Below are 18758 nucleotides of genomic sequence, written 5' to 3'. Positions count from 1 at the left end.
GGGTGGCTCAGTTGGTTGGGCGACTGCCTTCGGCTCAGGTCATGATCCTGGAGTCCCGGGATCGAGTCCCACATCGGGCTCCCTGCTCGGCGGGGGGTCTGCTTCCCCCTCTGCCCTCTTCCCTCTTGTGCTCTCTGTCTCTCATTCTCTCTCTCTCAGATAAATAAATGAAATCTTAAAAATAAATAAATAAATAAATAAAGTTAATAGCATTTAGACTAGGGTAGGTGATAGGAGTTAAAACAGTTAAAGGGTTTGACTTACGAGAATGGTAGGTTTATTGACTTTAGAGCTTGCCTAGTCAAATATCCTTAAACTTTGTAAGGATAATCAGAAAAAAAAAGAGAGAACTGTAGAACTTCCAATCTGGTAGAACCAAAGGAGAATAAATAACTCATCCATGAGAAGAGTGACAAAGCACTGAATTTCAAACTGATTTCTTGGTTTGTTTGTTTTATGAGCCTTTATAGGAAATATAGAAAGTTTTTATGGATTAAAAGCTTTTGAGTAAATCTTTGTATAGTCTATGGTGCTTTTAAAAGACCAAATCCTAACTAGTCTCTTTATATTACATTCCTAATTATCTACAGTCATAATTTTCTTGATTAACAGGGTGTATCAGTTGTCTTTGACAAGCTACAGCTTGCCCTGTCTTTATAAAGCCACAATGAACAGGTCCTTCAAGTTAAATGTGTTTGAACCAGACAACATTAGCCCATTTTCTCCCTGGAAACAAACTATAAAACATGAAATTAATATCTAGCATTCTTAAAATGAATAATGTCAGTTGTTTAACAAGTGTATGAAGCACTTCTAGTAAACCGCACCTCCCTCATAAATACACAGTCCAATACACTGTTTTGATTTGAAATTTTTTTGGCTCAAGATGTGACAAAAAGACCATTTTATAAATTTAAAGAGTCATACATTTTTTTAAAAATTTATTTGACAGAGAGAGAGAACATGCTATAGAGCACAAACAGAGGGAGAGGGAGAAGCAGGCTCCCCGCTGAGCAGGGAGCCTGACATGGAGCTCAATACCAGGACCCTGGGTCATGACCTGAGCCGAAGGCAGACACTAAACTGACTGAGCCACCCAGGTGTCCCAAGAGTCATATATTTAAACAGGAAAGTTGCTACAGGTCATGCTTTCTAGCCTCATCCTAGGCTGATAAAAAGAATTTTACTCACTATATATTGTTTGAATTTCATAGTTAAGGATTTTTTAAAAATACTGAGGTATAATGTATATAGTAACAAGTGTTACTCTTTTTTTAAAAAATAACTGGAAGTTTGTACTTCTTATTCCCCTTTATCTACTTAATAAAGAGCATTATTGTTAATTTTACAGCCTGATGACTTTTATGAAAGTACACACCCGTATAACTACCACCCAGATCAAGATAAGAACCTTTCCAACACCTGGGAAGTCTCCCTCATGCTCCTTCCTTTCAATTCTCCTTCTTCTTTCTCCTCCTCCTCCTCCCCTTCCCCTGCCTCCTCCTTCTCCTCCTCTTCTTCTTCTTTGATTATGGCTGAGACACAGTGTTACATAGTTCCAGATATACAACATAGTGATTCAACTTCTGTGTATGTTATGCTATGCTCAGCACAAATGTAGCTATCATCTGTTGCCATACAATGCTCTTACAATATTATTAATTTGGGGGTAAGAGAAAAAGAGCACGTGAGTGGGGGGAGGGGCACAAGGTGAAGGATAGAGAGAGAATCTCAAGCAGGCTCCATGCCCAGCATAGAGCCCAACATGGGGCTCGATCTCACAACCCTAAGATCATGACCTGAGCCGAAACCAAGAGTTCCACATCTAACCAACTGAGCCACGCAGATGCCCCTACAGTATTATTAACTATATTACCTACACTGTGCCTTTTATTTCCATGACTTATTCATTCCATAATTGGAAGCCTGTATCTCTCACTTCCCTTCACTCGTTTTGCCTAGCCTCCACCCACTCCCCTCTGGCAGCCATTGGTTTGTTCTCTGTATTCATAGCTCTGATTCTGCTTTTTGATTATTTATTCACTTGTTTTTCAGATTCCACACATGAGTAAAATCATATGGTATCTGTCTTTCTCATCCTGACTTACTTAGCATAATACCCTCTAGGTCTATTCATGTTATCACACATGGCAAGATCTCATCCTTTTTTGTGGCTGTATAATATTCCTGTGTGTGTGTGTGTGTGTGTGTGTGTGTGTGTGTGTACACCACATCTTCCTTATCCATTTGTCTATCAATGGACACCTAGGTTACTTCCATATGTTGGCTATTATAAATAATGCTGCAATAAACAGAGCTGCATATATCTTTTTTGAATTAGTATTTTTGTTATCTTTGGGTAAATATCCAGTAGTGGAATACTGGATCATATAATATTTCTATTTTTAATTTTTTGAGGAACCTCCATACTGTTTTTCACAGTGGCAGCACCAATTTACATTCGTACCAATAATGCAGTTTTCCCTTTTCTCCACATCTTCACCAACACTTGTTACTTCTTGTCTTTTTGGTTTTAGCTGTTCTGACAGGTGTAAGATGATATCTGGTTGTAGTTTTGGTTTGCTTTTCCCTGATGATTAGTGATGTTGAACATCTTTTCATGTGTCTGTTGGCCATCTGTATGTCTTTGGTAAAATGTCTTTTCAGGTCCTCTGTCCATTTCTTACTTTTATTTTTTATTTTTTTTATTTTTAAAGATTTTACTTATTTATTTGTCAGAGAGAAAGAGCACAAGCAGGGGGAGAGGCAGGTAGAGGGCAAAGCAGGCTCCTAGCTGAGCAAGGAGCCTGAGGTAGGACTCTATCCCAGGATGCTAGGATCATGACCTGAGCCAAAGGCAGACACTTAACCACCCAGGCATCTCATCTCTGTCCATTTTTTAATCAGATTGTTTGGTTTTTTGGTGTTGAGTTTTGTAACTTGTTTTATATTTTGGATATTAACCTGTGATTGGTTATATCATTTGCAAATATCTTCTATTCAGAAGGTTGCCTTTTTTTGTTGTTGCTGGTTTCCTTCGCTGTGCAAAAACTTTTTATTTTTTTTATTTTTTAATTTTTTAAGATTTTATTTATTAATTTGAGAGAGGGTCAGAGAGAGAGAGCAAAGAGCGGGAAGGGTCAGAGGGAGGAGCAGGGAGCCCAGCGGATGCAGGGCTTGGTCCCGGGACTCCAGGATCATGACTTGAGTTGAAGACAGACATTTAACCGACTGAGCCACCCAGGCACCCCAGAAGCTTTTTATACTGATGCAGTCCCAGTAGTTTATTTTTGTTTATTGTTTCCCTTGCCTGAGGTTACATACCTAGAAAAATGTTGCTACAGCTTATGTCAAAGAAATTATTCCCCGTGTTCTCTTCTAGGATTTTTACGGTTTCAGGTCTCACACTTAGGTCTTTAATCCATTTTGAGTTTATTTTTGTGTATGGTGTGAGAAGGTGGTCCACCTTCATTCTTCTGCACATATGTAGCTGTCCAGTTTTCCCAACACTGTTGAAAACACTGTCTTTCCCCTATTGTTATATTCTTGTCTCCTTTGTTGTATATTAATTGGCCATATACATGTGGGTTTATTTCTTTTTCTAGTTAATTCTTGACTACTAAGCGTAATCATTATTATGACCTGTTACATAGATAAATTTTGCCTGATTTTAAACATCATATAAATAGAATCATACAATGTAAACTCTTTTGTGTCTGACTTCTTTTACTCAACATTCTGAGATTTATCCACATTATGTAACTAAGCTTTTTAAAGAAAGCATTTTATGATTACTTCTCTATTTCTTTTCTCAAATATAAAAATTAAAAAGGGGCTTTATGCATTGTATCATGTAGTAACCAGTTAAGATTTTTACCTTTTTCAGTGATGTGTTTCAGTCATGTTTAACATTTTTACAAGAAATGTGTCCTGATATTTCTTTTTGGACAGTGGAATTGTTTACCATTCAAACAGGCCTCTCCCATTTCTCTTTAGAAGGAAAAATTCTTGAAAATGTAAATAGGGAGGGGATATCTGAAGAGCAGCAGAGAATAGCATTAGTAATCACAAAAATATTTTTCATAAATAGCTTCAGATCATGGTTATGTAGAATCATGTCATCATAATTAAAGTGAGTTTCTCTCTGGCAAACTATGTTTCCTTTTTCTAGAAATTGAAAATATAAACTAATCTTAATTGACTTTTTCATTCAATTCTCGAAACATGAAATAAATGCCAGTCACCCTTAATATTTTTGGTTTTTCAGTCATTGTAAGTAAAGAATAATTTTTTTTTTAAAAGACTTTATTTATTTATTTGACAGACAGCGAGAGAGGGAACACAAGCTGGGGGAGTGGGAAAGGGAGAAGCAGGCTTCCCACTGAGCAGGGAACCCGATGCAGGCCTGGATCATGACCTGAGCCGAAGGCAGACGCCTAATGACTGAGCCACCCAGGTGCCCCATAAAGAATAATTTTAAAAGGTCCTCAAACGTAAAGAGAAGTTGCTGAGTTCATTCTTGAAAATTTGTAATCTTTTTTCCCCATTTTATTCAGATAGCAGGAGTGGAAGAAGATGTTTCTTAGAAACTTGAAATTGTGTTGGAGGGAGAAAAAATAAAACCTGCTGTTTCATAAATGGCCTTTAATTTAAAATTTATTTCTGTTGTGGATTACATCAGTTATAGTTTAATTTGTCTGACAAAACGTAATGCAGCCCCTATGTGATCTACAGAGGCTGTCAGGAAGTTGCTGGGTGGCAATAGAAATGCCAGTGCTTTAAGAAGTTTGGCACTGGGTTCCAAAATATAATCAAGTTTTGAAATAGGCTTTACCGTTCAAGATGAACATTTTTCACAACTACTTGAATGGGATGGTTAAATAAGATATGATTGGCGAGGGGCGCCTGGGTGGCTCAGTTGGTTAGGCGACTGCCTTCGGCTCAGGTCGTGATCCCAGGATCCTGGGATCAAGCCCCGCGTCGGGCTCCCTGCTCAGCGGGAAGCCTGCTTCTCCCTCTCCCACTCCTTCTGCTTGTGTTCCCTCTCCCTCGCTGTGTCTTTCTCTGTCAAATAAATAAAATGTTAAAAAAAAAAAAAGATATGATTGGCATATTTTAAGAAAGAAACCACTTTCAAGCAAATTTGTCTTTTAGAAGTCTGCAGCAGAAATAGTTTTCCTCCCTACGTTTGGACCCTCCTTCAGGAAATAAAATTTGTTGTTAGTCCCAGTGTCTTTTCTAGGTACAAGTTGTATGTGTAAGGTCACATGCATATATCAGACAAGGTAGGAGATCAGAGGTGCTTGCTGCAAGGCCTGAAGAGATACAACATAGATATTCCCTGGATTTATAGAAAGGGTCAAAGAAGAAACAAAATGCATAGGAAGTTCATCTGTAGTTTGCTTTACTTTGGGAACAAGAAAGAAAAAAAAAACTAATGAAGATAATTTGATTAGGTGAATAAGGCATTTATTTCTAAATGCACAGTGGGATCTTCACTTCATTTTGGTGCCATTTATTCAGCTTCTTCCTTATAGAGAAGAACTATTCAGGTCTCACTTCTAGTCTAAAGTTATTTCTGACAGTCATTCTGCCTTTCTCATAGAAAATGACTTTATTATGGATAAAAGAGTTACTTGTAACACTTTCTGGTTTTCTGTATATCTTCAAAAATGCCTCATTTGTGGCTTAATAAACTGAAAAAAAAATTCAAGCATTAGGGGAGAATATAAAGTCACACATACTCTCCATCTCATGATGTTCTTACTGTCCTTTAAGTGACATGGAAATGGAGCAATTACAAGGTCAAGAAGCAACTCAATTGAGGGGCGCCTGGGTGGCTCAGTCGTTAAGCGTCTGCCTTCGGCTCAGGTCATGATCCCAGGGTCCTGGGATCGAGCCCCACATCGGGCTCCCTGCTCTGCAGGAAGCCTGCTTCTCCCTCTTCTACTCGCCCTGCTTGTGTTCCCTCTCTCACTGTGTCTCTCTCTGTCAAATAAATAAATAAAATCTTTAAAAAAAAAGAAGCAACTCAATTGAGCTGTGATACCATTTTACTGACCCTCTTAAGGGCAGTAATTCTTATATGTGTGTCAGCTCAACTGGTATGGATATCTGAATCCCCAGGAAGTTTTTAGAAAATACTGTGTAGAATCCTGTACCCTGTCTCCAGAATTCACACCAAAATCCTATGACTCAGGAGACAGGAGTCTTGTGTGCTTTCTTAATTACCCCAACCCACCTAAGGCCAATACTTTGTAAATTTAAAGTTTGTTTCAATATTCCGATTAACAAAGCTGACGCTTCCTTTGACTCATACTTGGAAAAAATAACTGAAAGTAATAAAGATTGTAGAATAGAATAAAGATAAGAGTAATCTCTCAGTGAATAATTTAAAGTTCCTGGTGTTGAAAGAAAACTTTTGTTTTTCTTCATAATGAAGCTCCAAAATAACCTTTTTTTGTGACCGGCAAAATGTAAATTGACAAATTATTGTCATAGCAGAGCAGGGCAGAAGGACGCCTTTAAAAGATTGTGAACCTGTGGTATGGAGTTGGAATTGTAAACAAATTCATTTTTTTTCAAGTATTGCGATTACATTATTGTAATGGCCTTGTACCTGGTCTTTAAGAAATTCATAGTTAATATCCTTAAAACATTTCCATTCTAGAAGAAATGTGTGAAAACAGAGTTACAAAAGCATTTTGTTCCGTATTTTGGCATATAATTTTTGAGTGTGCAGTTTTTATTGATGAGTGCAAAGAAGGTTGGTGGAAAAAGTGAACACCAAAGGAAAATGAAAGAGGAGGAACTTAATATATGAAAAGAATAAAGTAGGCAGCTTCCTCAGAATATGGTAAGAATGAAAGAAGACTATGCAGCCATCAAAAAAAATGAAATTTTGCCGTTTGCAACGACGTGGATGGAACTAGAGTGTATTATGCTAAGCGAAATAAGTCAATCAGAAAAAGACATGTATCATATGATCTCACTGAGATGAGGAATTTGAGAAAGAAGACAGAAGATCATAGGGGAATGGAGGGAAAAATGAAACAAGACGAAACTAGAGAGACAAACCACAGGAGACTCTTAATCTCAGGGAACAAACTGAGGGTTGCTGGAGTGGAGGGGGATGGGAGGGATGGGGTGGCTGGGTGATAGACATTGGGGAGGGTAAGTACTATGGTGAGCACTGTGAATTGTGTAAGACTAATGAATCACAGACCTGTACCCCTGAAACAAGTAATACATTATATGTTAATAAAAATTAAAAAAAAAAAAAAAGAAAAGAATGAAAGAAGACGTGAAAGGAACTGCTGCTATTTCTTTCATGCTGTTTGGATCAGGTGGCCAGGAAAGTTTGCTGCAGTAGAGAGCAAATTCTTAGGGACCTGCTTCCTTCTATATCCATACTGTTCTAGCCGTATAAGCCCTGTTGCTTTTAATAATCATAACCAGTTTAGTTTTACTAATATAGATTGCCTATATACCACTTTTGTTAACTCAGATCTCATTGGTGTTTTGTTAACAAGAGGCTCGGTTTGGAATTATCTCAAGAATCTTGCAAGTAAATAACAAAACAAAACTACTAGAAGCCTAAATAATCAGATGCCATACTAAGATTCCAGTGGTTGTGGTTTGGATAGGTGGCTTGCATGTGTTTAGTGTTTAAAAGCAAAAAAGAAAAAGAATGTGTGTACTTGTGTGAGTTAATGTCGTCATGAAGAAATAAAAATGCCTTTTCTCTCCTGTTGTAGTCAAGAAAAGCTCATAAAATACATCAATTTGGAGGGCATGTCTGCATAATTTAATTTTATCAGCATGCTATAACTTCTATTACAAATAAAAATTTCTGAAACTGTATGCTGATACCATAGTCGATATGTATACATTCCAAATAAACATTTTCATCTAATAATTCATGTTCTACCTAAAGTTAATCACTGGGTACAGTAAAACACCAATTTCACATGAGTAGTTAGTAAGTACAAACTGGATTGATTATAAAATTTTAAACTAGTCTTTCTAAATTTGGTATTGATGCTAACTAGAAATACCATATAATAAATAGAACACTTATTGAAGGTACATTCTTCCAAGGAATTTAAGAAAAAAATAATATTTTAGGATACTTTGTACCTTAAGTCATCTGTATTTCTACTATGCTTCTAGGTAAGAGGTGCCAAAAAATTCCTAAAAATCTAATTTGATCTATTCTTCTGAAATTTATGGTACCTGTTATATATGGTATGCTCCTTATCTTCCATGGAGGGGAGGGGAAGCTAAGTAGGTGATTGAGGATGAACTTAGTGAGTTTTCCTAGATGTACTGTCTACATGTGGTATCTTCAGAGAAAAGACTTATTAAATAATAATAGCTACCACTGTTGTCTATGTGCTGCCAAAGTGAGCATAATAGCTACTACTTTTGTATTGTACCTACTGTGTGCCAGGAATAGTTCCAAGGGCTTTTTCCATGAATCCTCACAACAACCTTACCTATTCAGATGAGGAAGTTGAGGCAAAGAGAGGCTCGGTAACTTATTTAAGATCACAGTGTAAGCTATAAAAGTCAAACCTGGGATATTAACCTAGGGATTCTGGCTTCAGTCTGAACTCCTAACCATTATACTATACTTCCTCTCTCTCTCTCTCTCTCTCTCTCTTTTAATTTTTAAAGATTTATTTATTTGAGAGAGAGAGAGAATGCGCAGGGTGAGAATTTCAAGCAGACTCCCTGCTGAGCAGGGGCTCGATCCCTCGGTCCTGAGATCATGACCTGAGCGAAACTCAAGAGTTGTACTCTTAACCGACTAAGCCACCCAGGCACCCCATATACTTCGTCTCTTAATTAAATAAGACTACATACTAAATTAAGATACTAAAAGGAATGAAATGAAGCTGACAGTTGTCTGATGTCTTTCCAAATCTTCTGGTTGAGTTTAGAGATTTGGATGATCAGCAAGGTCTGAAACCTACTACACAAGAATACAAATTCTAGGATCAAAGGCTTGTTGGAGTTTAAGTGCTATTGAACAATTGGTTGTATCAAGAAAAAATATATGATGTGAACATTAATGACTTTGAAGAGACGAATATTATCAATGCGTATTATATAGATGTCTTAATTCTAATTATGTACACAATATTTTTACTAATTACTAATTTACTAATTATTACACAAAGTTTTGCTAATCAAGAAAATGTTCAAATATTCTGAACCAATTATTTTTTTGTTTGTGCATTGTTATACCAGATGATTTATTTAGCACTGTATATGTTTGTATATACATACGAACTGAATTTTTCAGAGAATTGTATATTATAGAGTGACTTCATCAAACTTTTTGGAGTTTGGAACAGTGGACTCTGCATTGATTTTTGACAAGCACTCTAATAGAACATATGGAATAAGAGGACTACAATTTCTGTATAGGTACCTAAATAGGCAAAGGGATTTTTCAGGCCAAAATGATATCGTTGTTCTAAGTCTTTAGATGATTTCCTGATATTTTGTTTAGTTCTCTTACCATGTTTGTTACCGGTTATGATCATTTTCCTAATTTTTATACCATAATTGGAAGGCTAAAAAATAAAATGAAGGAGACAATAGAAAATAAAGTCCCTCAGGGGGGAAAAACAAGTGTGGTGGGGTGCCTGGGTGGCTCAAACGGTTAAGCATCCGACTCTTGATTTTGGCTCAGGTCATGATCTCAGGGTTGTGAGATCGAGTCCCCTGTCAGGCTCCGCGCACAGCTTGGAGTCTGCTTGAGATTCTCCCTCTCTCTGTACCTCCCCCTCTGCCCCACCCCTCACTGGCACTTGCTCTCAGGTGCACTCTCTCTCTCAAATAAATAATTTTTTAAAAAGTAAATTTTAATAAAAGCATGGATATGGGACTTAGTTTAAGGGAACATCGGAAAGAAGCTCTGAGTAAGATGTTTCTTTGCATATCAGATTTTTGCTTATTTCTAATTTTGCCTCTAGCCACTTGAAATTCTGTTTAAGCAACTTTTTCTGTGGAATGTTGGTAAAAGTCTATAAATAGAATCATTTGACTACTGGAATCAGTTCACATCTGATTTACTGTTTCATAATAATAGCATTCTTGAGGATAATCATCACACAAGTAAAACATTATAGAACATCAAATTACAAGCTTCTGGAATTCCGTTTTTAAAAATTCTTTTGTTAGCATTCTTTGAAGGATTTTGAATGCATTTGCTTTAAATTCCTTCCTGTGGTTAGACAAGGACAGTGAATTACACTGATTGGAGCCACTACTCTAAATTTCCTCACTTGTAGGTTTGCATAACCCTTTACAATTATTGAAAAATATATTTTGTGGTTTGACTGTTCTCTAAAGAATCTAATACTTAAATGTCATATGTGTGTGTTTTGGGTATTTGACAGCAATGTAGTTTGTTGTTGCAGCTGCTTTAGCTTTAAAAGTCACATTTGAAAACAATGAAAATATCTGTCATTTCTTTATGTGTGTGTGTTTTCTAACAAGCGAAAATATGACCCACCTTGGTAATTCTGTTTCTCACTGCTCTCTGCCATTTCTCTGCCCAAAGTTCTTGCTGTTCTTTGTACAAACTTAATAATTTCCTGACCACATGTCTTTGCTTTGCCTGTTTCTTTTCTTTGGAATCTCCCTCGTAATGATGGTCAAATCTTACTCATATTAAAGGGCCACATATAAAAAAGGAAATTAATTCTTTCTTCATTGTAGTTGAAGTAATTATGCTGTCCTCTAAACTTCCTTTTGTGTTCTTTTTTCTCTCTTAGATACCTTATGCTTTCTCTCTCATATTTATTTTATAAATACATTTTATCTCCCCAGTAGTACTTTGGGCTCTCTGAGCCAATGACTTGTAAGGTTGGGAAGGTTATGTTTAAGTATGAATAGTGTTTATAATTGTGGTATACTTTAGAGATTCAGGAAAGACAAACAAACACTAACCTGTTGTATAAAGTACAGTGCGAAAGATAATGTTCTTGCCAGAGGAACAGTAGTTTTGCTGACCTTGGTTGTGCTGGTGAATAAATCTCTTAATATTGTAGTGCTAAGCAAGCATGGATTACTTTCACCTTCAGCAGTTTCTGTTCTGTGCTACTCTGTCAAGGCTGGGGTAGGGTTAGTCTGTGGCCTCGAATGAGAAGTGTAGCAAGCTCCTTTCTGGTCTAAGTGGACACTAGCACCCAATATGACAAGACAGGACATAGCCTTTAGATTTCTGAGTGGTGTTTATGTCTCTCAGTTAGCTGTGATTTCCAATTATTTATAATTTCAGGTGGCAACAAGTATACAAAAAAATCATAATTCTATCCCCAAATAAGACTGACAGGAATTAGGGATGAGAGTTAGAACCCCAGCCTCCTCTCTTAGATTTAGGATTAGATACTGGGGAACTGCATAGAAAGGCTAATAAAAAGAATCATTTAAAATATGGGGTGGAGATAGCAGTGATGAGTGAAAGAAGTATGAGAGAGAGATTATAACACCATGCTTGCACAGATGCCCAAGGGAAGAACAACCTGGAAAAAAAGACTGACAAGGAGCAGTCAGTCTTAATGTTGGAGTACCCCAGGGTACGGTCCTTGCCCTTGATTTCTTTTCTATCTCAACTCATTTTTTGGTGAGCTCATCCAGTCACAAGACTTTAAATATCTCCAGTTCAGACCTTTCCCCCAAATTCCAAATCCAGCTGCCTACTGATCCCCCCATTTGAATATCTAACAGATACCTTTTTTTTTTAAAAGTTTTATTTATTTATTTGAGAGAGAGAGCATGAGATGGGGGAGGGTCAGAGGGAGAAGCAGATTCCCCGCTGAGCAGGGAGCCCGATGCGGGACTCGATCCCGGGACTCCAGGATCATGACCTGAGCCGAAGGCAGTCACTTAACCAACTGAGCCACCCAGGCGCCCTCTAACAGATATCTTAAACTTAGTAGGTCCCAAAGTAAAGTTCTGATTCCTACCAACATCTCCCAACCCCTACCTCTGCTACCTGTGCTCTAAGTCAGTTGAAAACACTCCATCCTTTCCATTACTGAGACCAAAATCTTCGAGTCATCCTGATTCTTCTCATTCTCGTGCTTCACATCCAGTATGTCAGGAAATTCTGTTGTCACTACCTCTAAAATACATTCGAGTTCCAACAGGTTCTCACCACCCCTACTACTACTGTGCGGTTCCAGGCCATCATCATCTCATACCACGTATTAGTGGGTGGCCTTCCTTATTGGTCTCCTAATGTTTGTTCCCTTTTATTGCTAATTTGAAAGGAATTGATTGTAGACTGTTTTATAATATCTGTGACATGGGAAATACCAGTATTTTGGATAGCATCGTTTGGCAAAGAAAATATTGTTCTGCCCTGTTTGAGTTCTCTTTAGCTGGACTGTGTAATATTTGTGCATGAAATACCCAGGAAGAAGCTTTTAACAGAAAATGTGTAAAGTGGCTCTGAAAGACAATATACCTAGGCTTACCAGCTGTGATGATTCATTAAAACACATTTTAGCATAAGAATTGTGGGCCATGTTTTTAGCTGCCTGATGTGTGATTGGGTGGGACTCTAAGGACCACTGGTCTGTAACTCAGCTTCAGTGTAACATAAGACACGCTGACTGACGAAAGGATACATTCAAACATTTCTTCCTTGACACAGTTACTAAAGCCATGTTTCAGATTCATAAAAAATGCAGGAGAACATAAAATTGTCTTTTCAGTCTTCAAAAAAGGAATGAATTTTAATAGTTTACTTTTTATTAACATAAGTCAAATTCTGATTAGAATCTTGACCATAAGTAGAAGTTAAAAAGTCAGAAAGGGTGAATGATTCTGTTCTAATAAAAGTTGGTTTCAGGAAAGTACAGATATTGTAGTGTGTTTAACAAATTGTACCATAGACTTTTGTCAATTTCTTGTGATTTGGCTTTGAGAGCTATCAGTACAGCCTATTCAGATTGAATAATAGTGGCAGTGGTAGTCACAGGCCTTTTGTGACTCTCCTATAGCAGTTTCTTGAGTCCATAATCCAGTTCACGCAGCGGTTACCTTAAAATGTATATTAACTTCCTTTTGCAGTGGGAGGACAAAATAAAATTCCCTCTAAGTCTATTTTGTTGAGCCTAATGTATACCTTTACTTTTGTGAGCAGGCCTGCTGAAATCTAAGGAATGTTTGTGTGTGTGTGTGTGTGTGTGTGTGTGTAGTTTTATTTTTTATTTTAATACTTTTAAACATGTGCTGTTAGGAACCCATACAGGCAAACATTAAAACAAAAAATGTCAGAGACCCCAATGATCACCTTTGGTAGTATAGAAGTTGCCTGAAATTCTAGTGAAATAATGAACAAATGCAAACAAGACAAAAATCTGAATTCAGACAAATATATATTGATGCAAAACAAGAGGCATTCTGTTAAAGTTGAAACCTTACTAATTCCAAATCTGAGGAATGTTTCACAACACTGTAGTCTAAATCAGGAAATCTTAACATAGGGTCCATAAATGGGCTATATGGAGATCCATGAATCTCTTTTGTATACAGAGTTTTATATTTACTATCTATATTCTCAAAAAAGAGACCATACTTTTCACCAAATCCTCAAAAGAATCCATGATTCCCCCCACACACAAAGTTTAAGAACCACTTAATCCTTATGTACATCTATATCACTGTGGTAAAATTTTTGAACCAAATTTAATTCTTATGACTGACAATGAAAATTTTCTATTTTTGCTCTCCAAGGTTTACCATCTAAATTTTAAAGGGTTAAGCCAAATCAAGGTAATGTTTTTAATAATGTTAGCAATAGTAGATGCATGAAACCCATTCTCTTTGTAGCATGTTGCTTTGGTGTATGTAACTACCTGTTCACATAAATATGAATAAGTTGGGATAGTCCTTTAAATGATCTATACTTGGATTATAATTTTAAGCAGTTTTTTTTTTCTTTTTATTCTGTGTGGCTACAAACCAGTAAGCATAGCTGATCCTGCTGCCCTTGGTTTCATCATTTCTCCATGGTCTCTGCTGTTGCTGCCATCTGGTAGTGTGTCATTTACAGATGAAAATATTTCCAATCAGGATCTTCGTGCATTCACCGCACCAGAGGTTCTTCAAAATCAGTCACTAACTTCTCTTTCAGATATTGAAAAGGTAACTCTTAAATGTTTTTTGCTTGATTTTGTTTTTTATTTTAGTTGGGGTAGGAAAAGTAAAAGGCACTGGGCTACCCTACCTCAACCCTCTGAAAAAACAGCCATTGAATTTTAACTGATCATGTGTTCAAGAAGTTCATATAAATTTTGTGTAAGAATGCAAAGTAGTTTTATAAAAATTTATGGATCTAAGAAAAAATATTTTTTAAATGTGAGCCATTATTAATTCATGTTTAAAAATACTTATTAAATGCCTTCTGTGTATAAAGCACTGTGCTTGTGAGAAAGATGCAAAAATAACTAGAAAATTGATAATGATCAGAATACCTGGGTGGCTCAGTCAGTAAGCATCCGACTCTTGATCTCAGCTCAGGTCTCGATATCAGGGTCGTGAGTTCAGGCCCCGCACTGGGCCCTGCGCTGAGTGTAGAGCCTATTAAAAAAAAAAAAAAAAATTTGATCCTGATCAACGTATATGAAACAATCTGTAATATATGGATTGAAATAAATGCTATATACAGGGGTAGAGTATATTAGGATGCTGGAAGAGGAGCAATTAGTTTTTAGCTTAGAACGATAATTACAGAAAAGGTAGCATTTGTATTGGGCCATGAAGAATGAGTAGAATTTAGAAAAGTAAAAATAGCTAGAAATGAGCATTCCACTCAAGGTTACTAGTATATGCAATGATAAGAGGTAAGAAATTGTCCACTGTGATAGGGAAATGTTTAGTTAGACCAGTTAGGCTAGAGCATTAGCTACCTGGAAGGCTGTGGATAAAGAGAAGGAGGCTATTAAATCAGAATAAAGAAGACTTTGAATGCCAGACCTTGAGACTTTCTTCTGAGACATATTTTTAGGAGAATGATATGATGTGATTTGTGATTTTACAGGGTATGTTTGACGAAAGTGGAAAGCTAGGTAAGATGAAAGATTTGTATAGGAATTGTATTATATAGGAATCTATACATTACACAGAATCTATACTGCACACACACACAACAGAATGTATAGGAATTGTATAGAAATATGAGGAGTTTTAATAATCTGCGGGAAAGAACTGAAAATCATGTAATGCCTTGGGAATATAAAGGCATGGATGAAGGGGATACAATGGAAATGAAGCTGACAAAGTTTGACAGTTCATTTAAGGAAAATTTATGATAAAAATACCCAGTCCGGGGTGTCTGGGTGGCTCAGTCGTTAAGCGTCTGCCTTTGGCTCAGGTCATGATCCCAGGGTCCTGGGATCGAGCCCCTGCATCAGGCTCCCTGCTCCGTGGGAAGCCTGCTTCTCCCTCTCCCACTCCCCCTGCTTGTGTTCCCTCTCTCGCTGTGTCTCTGTCAAAGAAATAAATAAAAATCTTTAAATAAAAAAAAAAAATATCCAGTCTGAGGATGGCAGTACCATTGACATCAGATCTAATTTCATTCTCAAGGCTATGGGGGGGGGGATGTGTGTGTGTGTGTGTGTGTAGCGTGCAGCTGGCTATGATAATTTAGATATGAACTTTGTAGAATTCAGAATTAGGTATGAATATCATTTCCCATACATTATTCCATATAAGTGTAAAAAATAACCTAATAATTTCCTAATAGTGAAATTATTAAATGAAAAGGTATGTGCATTTTATTTTATTTATTTATTTTTTTAAAGATTTTATTTATTTATTTGAGAGAGAGAATGAGAGAGAGCACATGAGAGGGGGGAGGGTCAGAGGGAGAAGCAGACTCCCCGCCGAGCAGGGAGCCCGATGTGGGACTCGATCCAGGGACTCCAGGATCATGACCTGAGCCGAAGGCAGTCGCTTAACCAACTGAGCCACCCAGGCGCCCTGTGCATTTTATTTTAAAGATTTATTTATTCAAGACAGAGTGAGAGCTAGAGATAGCAGGAGCCGGGGGGAGGGGCAAAGGGAGAAAATCTTCAAGCGGACTCCCCACTGAGGGTGGAGCCCATCACAGGGCTTGATCCCAAGACCCTGAGATCATGACCTGAGCCAAGACCAAGAGTCAGGAGCTTAACCAACTGAGCCACCCAGGCGACCCAGTATGCGCATTTTAAATTTTGATATACATTGCCCAGTTGCCATGTAAAGGAATTGCACTGATTTATCCTTCTATCCTTCTATCACTGACAGTGAATGTTTCCCTCTTCAGAGAGGGTGAGGGAGAGAGGAGGTAAGAGTGAGGAAGAGTGTGTGTGTGTGTGTGTGTGTGTGTGTGTATGTACACATGTATCTGTTGATTAAGTTAGAAGAAGGCATCTTGATTTGAGCCATTAATTGTGTTTCTGAAAAAAAAAACTGACTGGAATTGGTAGAGAATCCAGGTTTATCTACCTTTTATTTAAATTCCATGAACTGCTTAAGAATTTTGGGAGGTATAAGCAAAGGAACCAGTAAAGGAAGACAACACCTATGAAGTAGAGATAATACTTAAGGCATTAGCCAAAAGAAGTTTTTATTACATGATACAAGGTATTTGAAAGGAACTTTGTATATTATAGAGTGTATAGAGTGTTGGTCATTGTTATATCTCGTGAAGGTATTCAAATGTATTGCTGGTGTCTTAATAAGCTGCATAGCATATATATGGCTATTTACTGTTACTATTTAAATGCATGCAGTCTGTACAGTCTGTGGTTCATTTAAAAATAATTTTTTTTTTTTTTAAAGATTTTATTTATTTATTTGACAGAGACAGCGAGAACAGGAACACAAGCAGGGGGAGTGGGAGAGGGAGAAGCAGGCTTCCCGCTGAGCGGGGAGCCCGATGCGGGACTCGATCCCAGGACTCTGGGATCATGACCTGAGCCGAAGGCAGCCGCTCAACAACTGAGCCACCCAGGCGCCCAAAAATAATTTTTTTAAGATTTATTTATTTATTTATTTGAGAGCGAGCACACAAGCAGGGGGAGGGGCAGTGGGAGAGGGAGAGAATCTCAAGCAGACTCCCCGATGAGTGCAGAGCCCGACATGGGTCTCCATCTCATAACCCTGAGATCATGACCCAGCCAAAATCAAGAGTGGTACACTTAACTGACTGAGCTACGCAGTTGCCCCTAATAATAAACTTTTAAAAGATAGAGGGTAATTAGAACATTGGAAATAGACATAGCGTGTATGCAAATTATTTAACCCTTGGGGTCTCTAATTTTTTTTAAAGATTTTATTTATTTGAGAGAGAGAGAGAGCGCGAGCACACGAGTTGGGGGAGGGGCAGAGGGAGAGAGAGAAGCAGACTCCCCACTGAGCAGGGAGCCCAACGTGGGGCTTGATCCCAGAACCCTGAGATCATGACCTGAGCAGAAGGCAGATGTTTAACCGATTGAGCCACCCAGGTGCCTCGAGATCTCTAAATATTCATTGAGCTTCAGGATATCTACAAACCAATGAAACAGCAAACTAAGTTTTGCATGTCTGAGCACTTTTGAGGAAGAGGAACAGTGTCCATAAATTTATCAGTCTCTCAAGTGGATCTGGTGACCTCAGAAAAACTAAGAAACACTGCAACAAAGCCATGCCTGCATTAGTTTTAAAAACTTCTACTGAATTATAGTAGGGTTTTTTTCTAATTATGAAAAGTTTTACACAGGTGTTTATGAATTCTTGAAAGTATTTAAAATCCACAATAAAAGAAAAAAGTGCTTAGTAGAAATTTCAGGTGCACAAGTGCTTTTCATTTGCTGAAGGTTTTACCATTTTGCCCTGTGATGTCAAGATACCCAAACAAGGGCGCCTGGGTGGCTCAGCTGGTTGGGTGTCTGCCTTCAGCTCAGGTCATGATCCTGGAGTCCCGGGATCGAGTCCCACATCGGGCTCCCTGCTCGGCAGGGAGTCTGCTTCTCCCTCTGACCCTCCCCCCTCTCATGTGCTCACTCTCTCTCATTCTCTCTCTCTCAAATAAACAAATAAAACCTTTAAAAAAAAAAAAAAAGATACCCAAACAAGTAAACTGCCCTGTGTTTAGGTACAACTTAGAGCACATGGTTGGGAAAGTGATTTGACACCTCCCTATTACTAGGCTGAGTGTTTAGGAGCCAGTGCTGGGATGGGATGGGTGTGGAATTGTTGCCATTACTACGTTAAAGTAAATTTGATTTTTTAGTGGATCTAATTGGCACTTCTAGCTTACCTCATGCCTCAAAAGCTTCAGTGCAATTCTAAGTATAAAGAAAATCAAAGGCACGTTTTTTTTTATCCCATTCCTGTTTGCAATGTAAATATAAAGCAAAGGTCAGGGGAATAGCCATATATTCTAGTATTCTTTTTTTGGTGGGGGGGGGCAAAAGGGCATATTTATTTGATGACTAGTGGCCAATAAATTCGTGGAAACATACTAATTTGATATTGTTAGTATGGCAGTTAAAATTAAAAATCACTATTCTAGTATTCTGATTTTAATGGGGAAGGGGTGTACTGAAAAAGAGGATGGTAATTGCATTTCATGACTTCTGTGAGTTAAGGATATCATTAACTAGTATTCGGTACATGCTTACTATTATTTTTAAAAATAATACTAAGTGCCAGCACAGTATTGTAAATAATAATGAGTGCTTAGTAAGATCTTGATGCATAAAAAT

General features: G+C 37.6%; 1 protein-coding gene across 1 annotated transcript in view; it reads left to right on the top strand.

Moving 5' to 3' along the window:
- PTPN13 (protein tyrosine phosphatase non-receptor type 13) overlaps nt 1-18758 on the top strand; it is a 203483-nt gene that overhangs the window by 62961 nt on the left and 121764 nt on the right. The window contains exon 3 of the mRNA XM_081813137.1: nt 13994-14172. Coding sequence (XP_081669263.1) covers nt 13994-14172 — 179 coding nt within the window. The remainder of the gene's footprint in view (nt 1-13993; nt 14173-18758) is intronic.

The sequence above is a fragment of the Leptonychotes weddellii genome, chromosome 2 (genome assembly GCF_054177405.1).
Source record: "Leptonychotes weddellii isolate Sample4059 chromosome 2, ASM5417740v2, whole genome shotgun sequence".
NCBI classification, from domain to species: Eukaryota; Metazoa; Chordata; class Mammalia; order Carnivora; family Phocidae; genus Leptonychotes; species Leptonychotes weddellii.
Note: the sequence above shows the minus strand (reverse complement) of the source record. Positions and strands in the feature narration are given on the sequence as shown.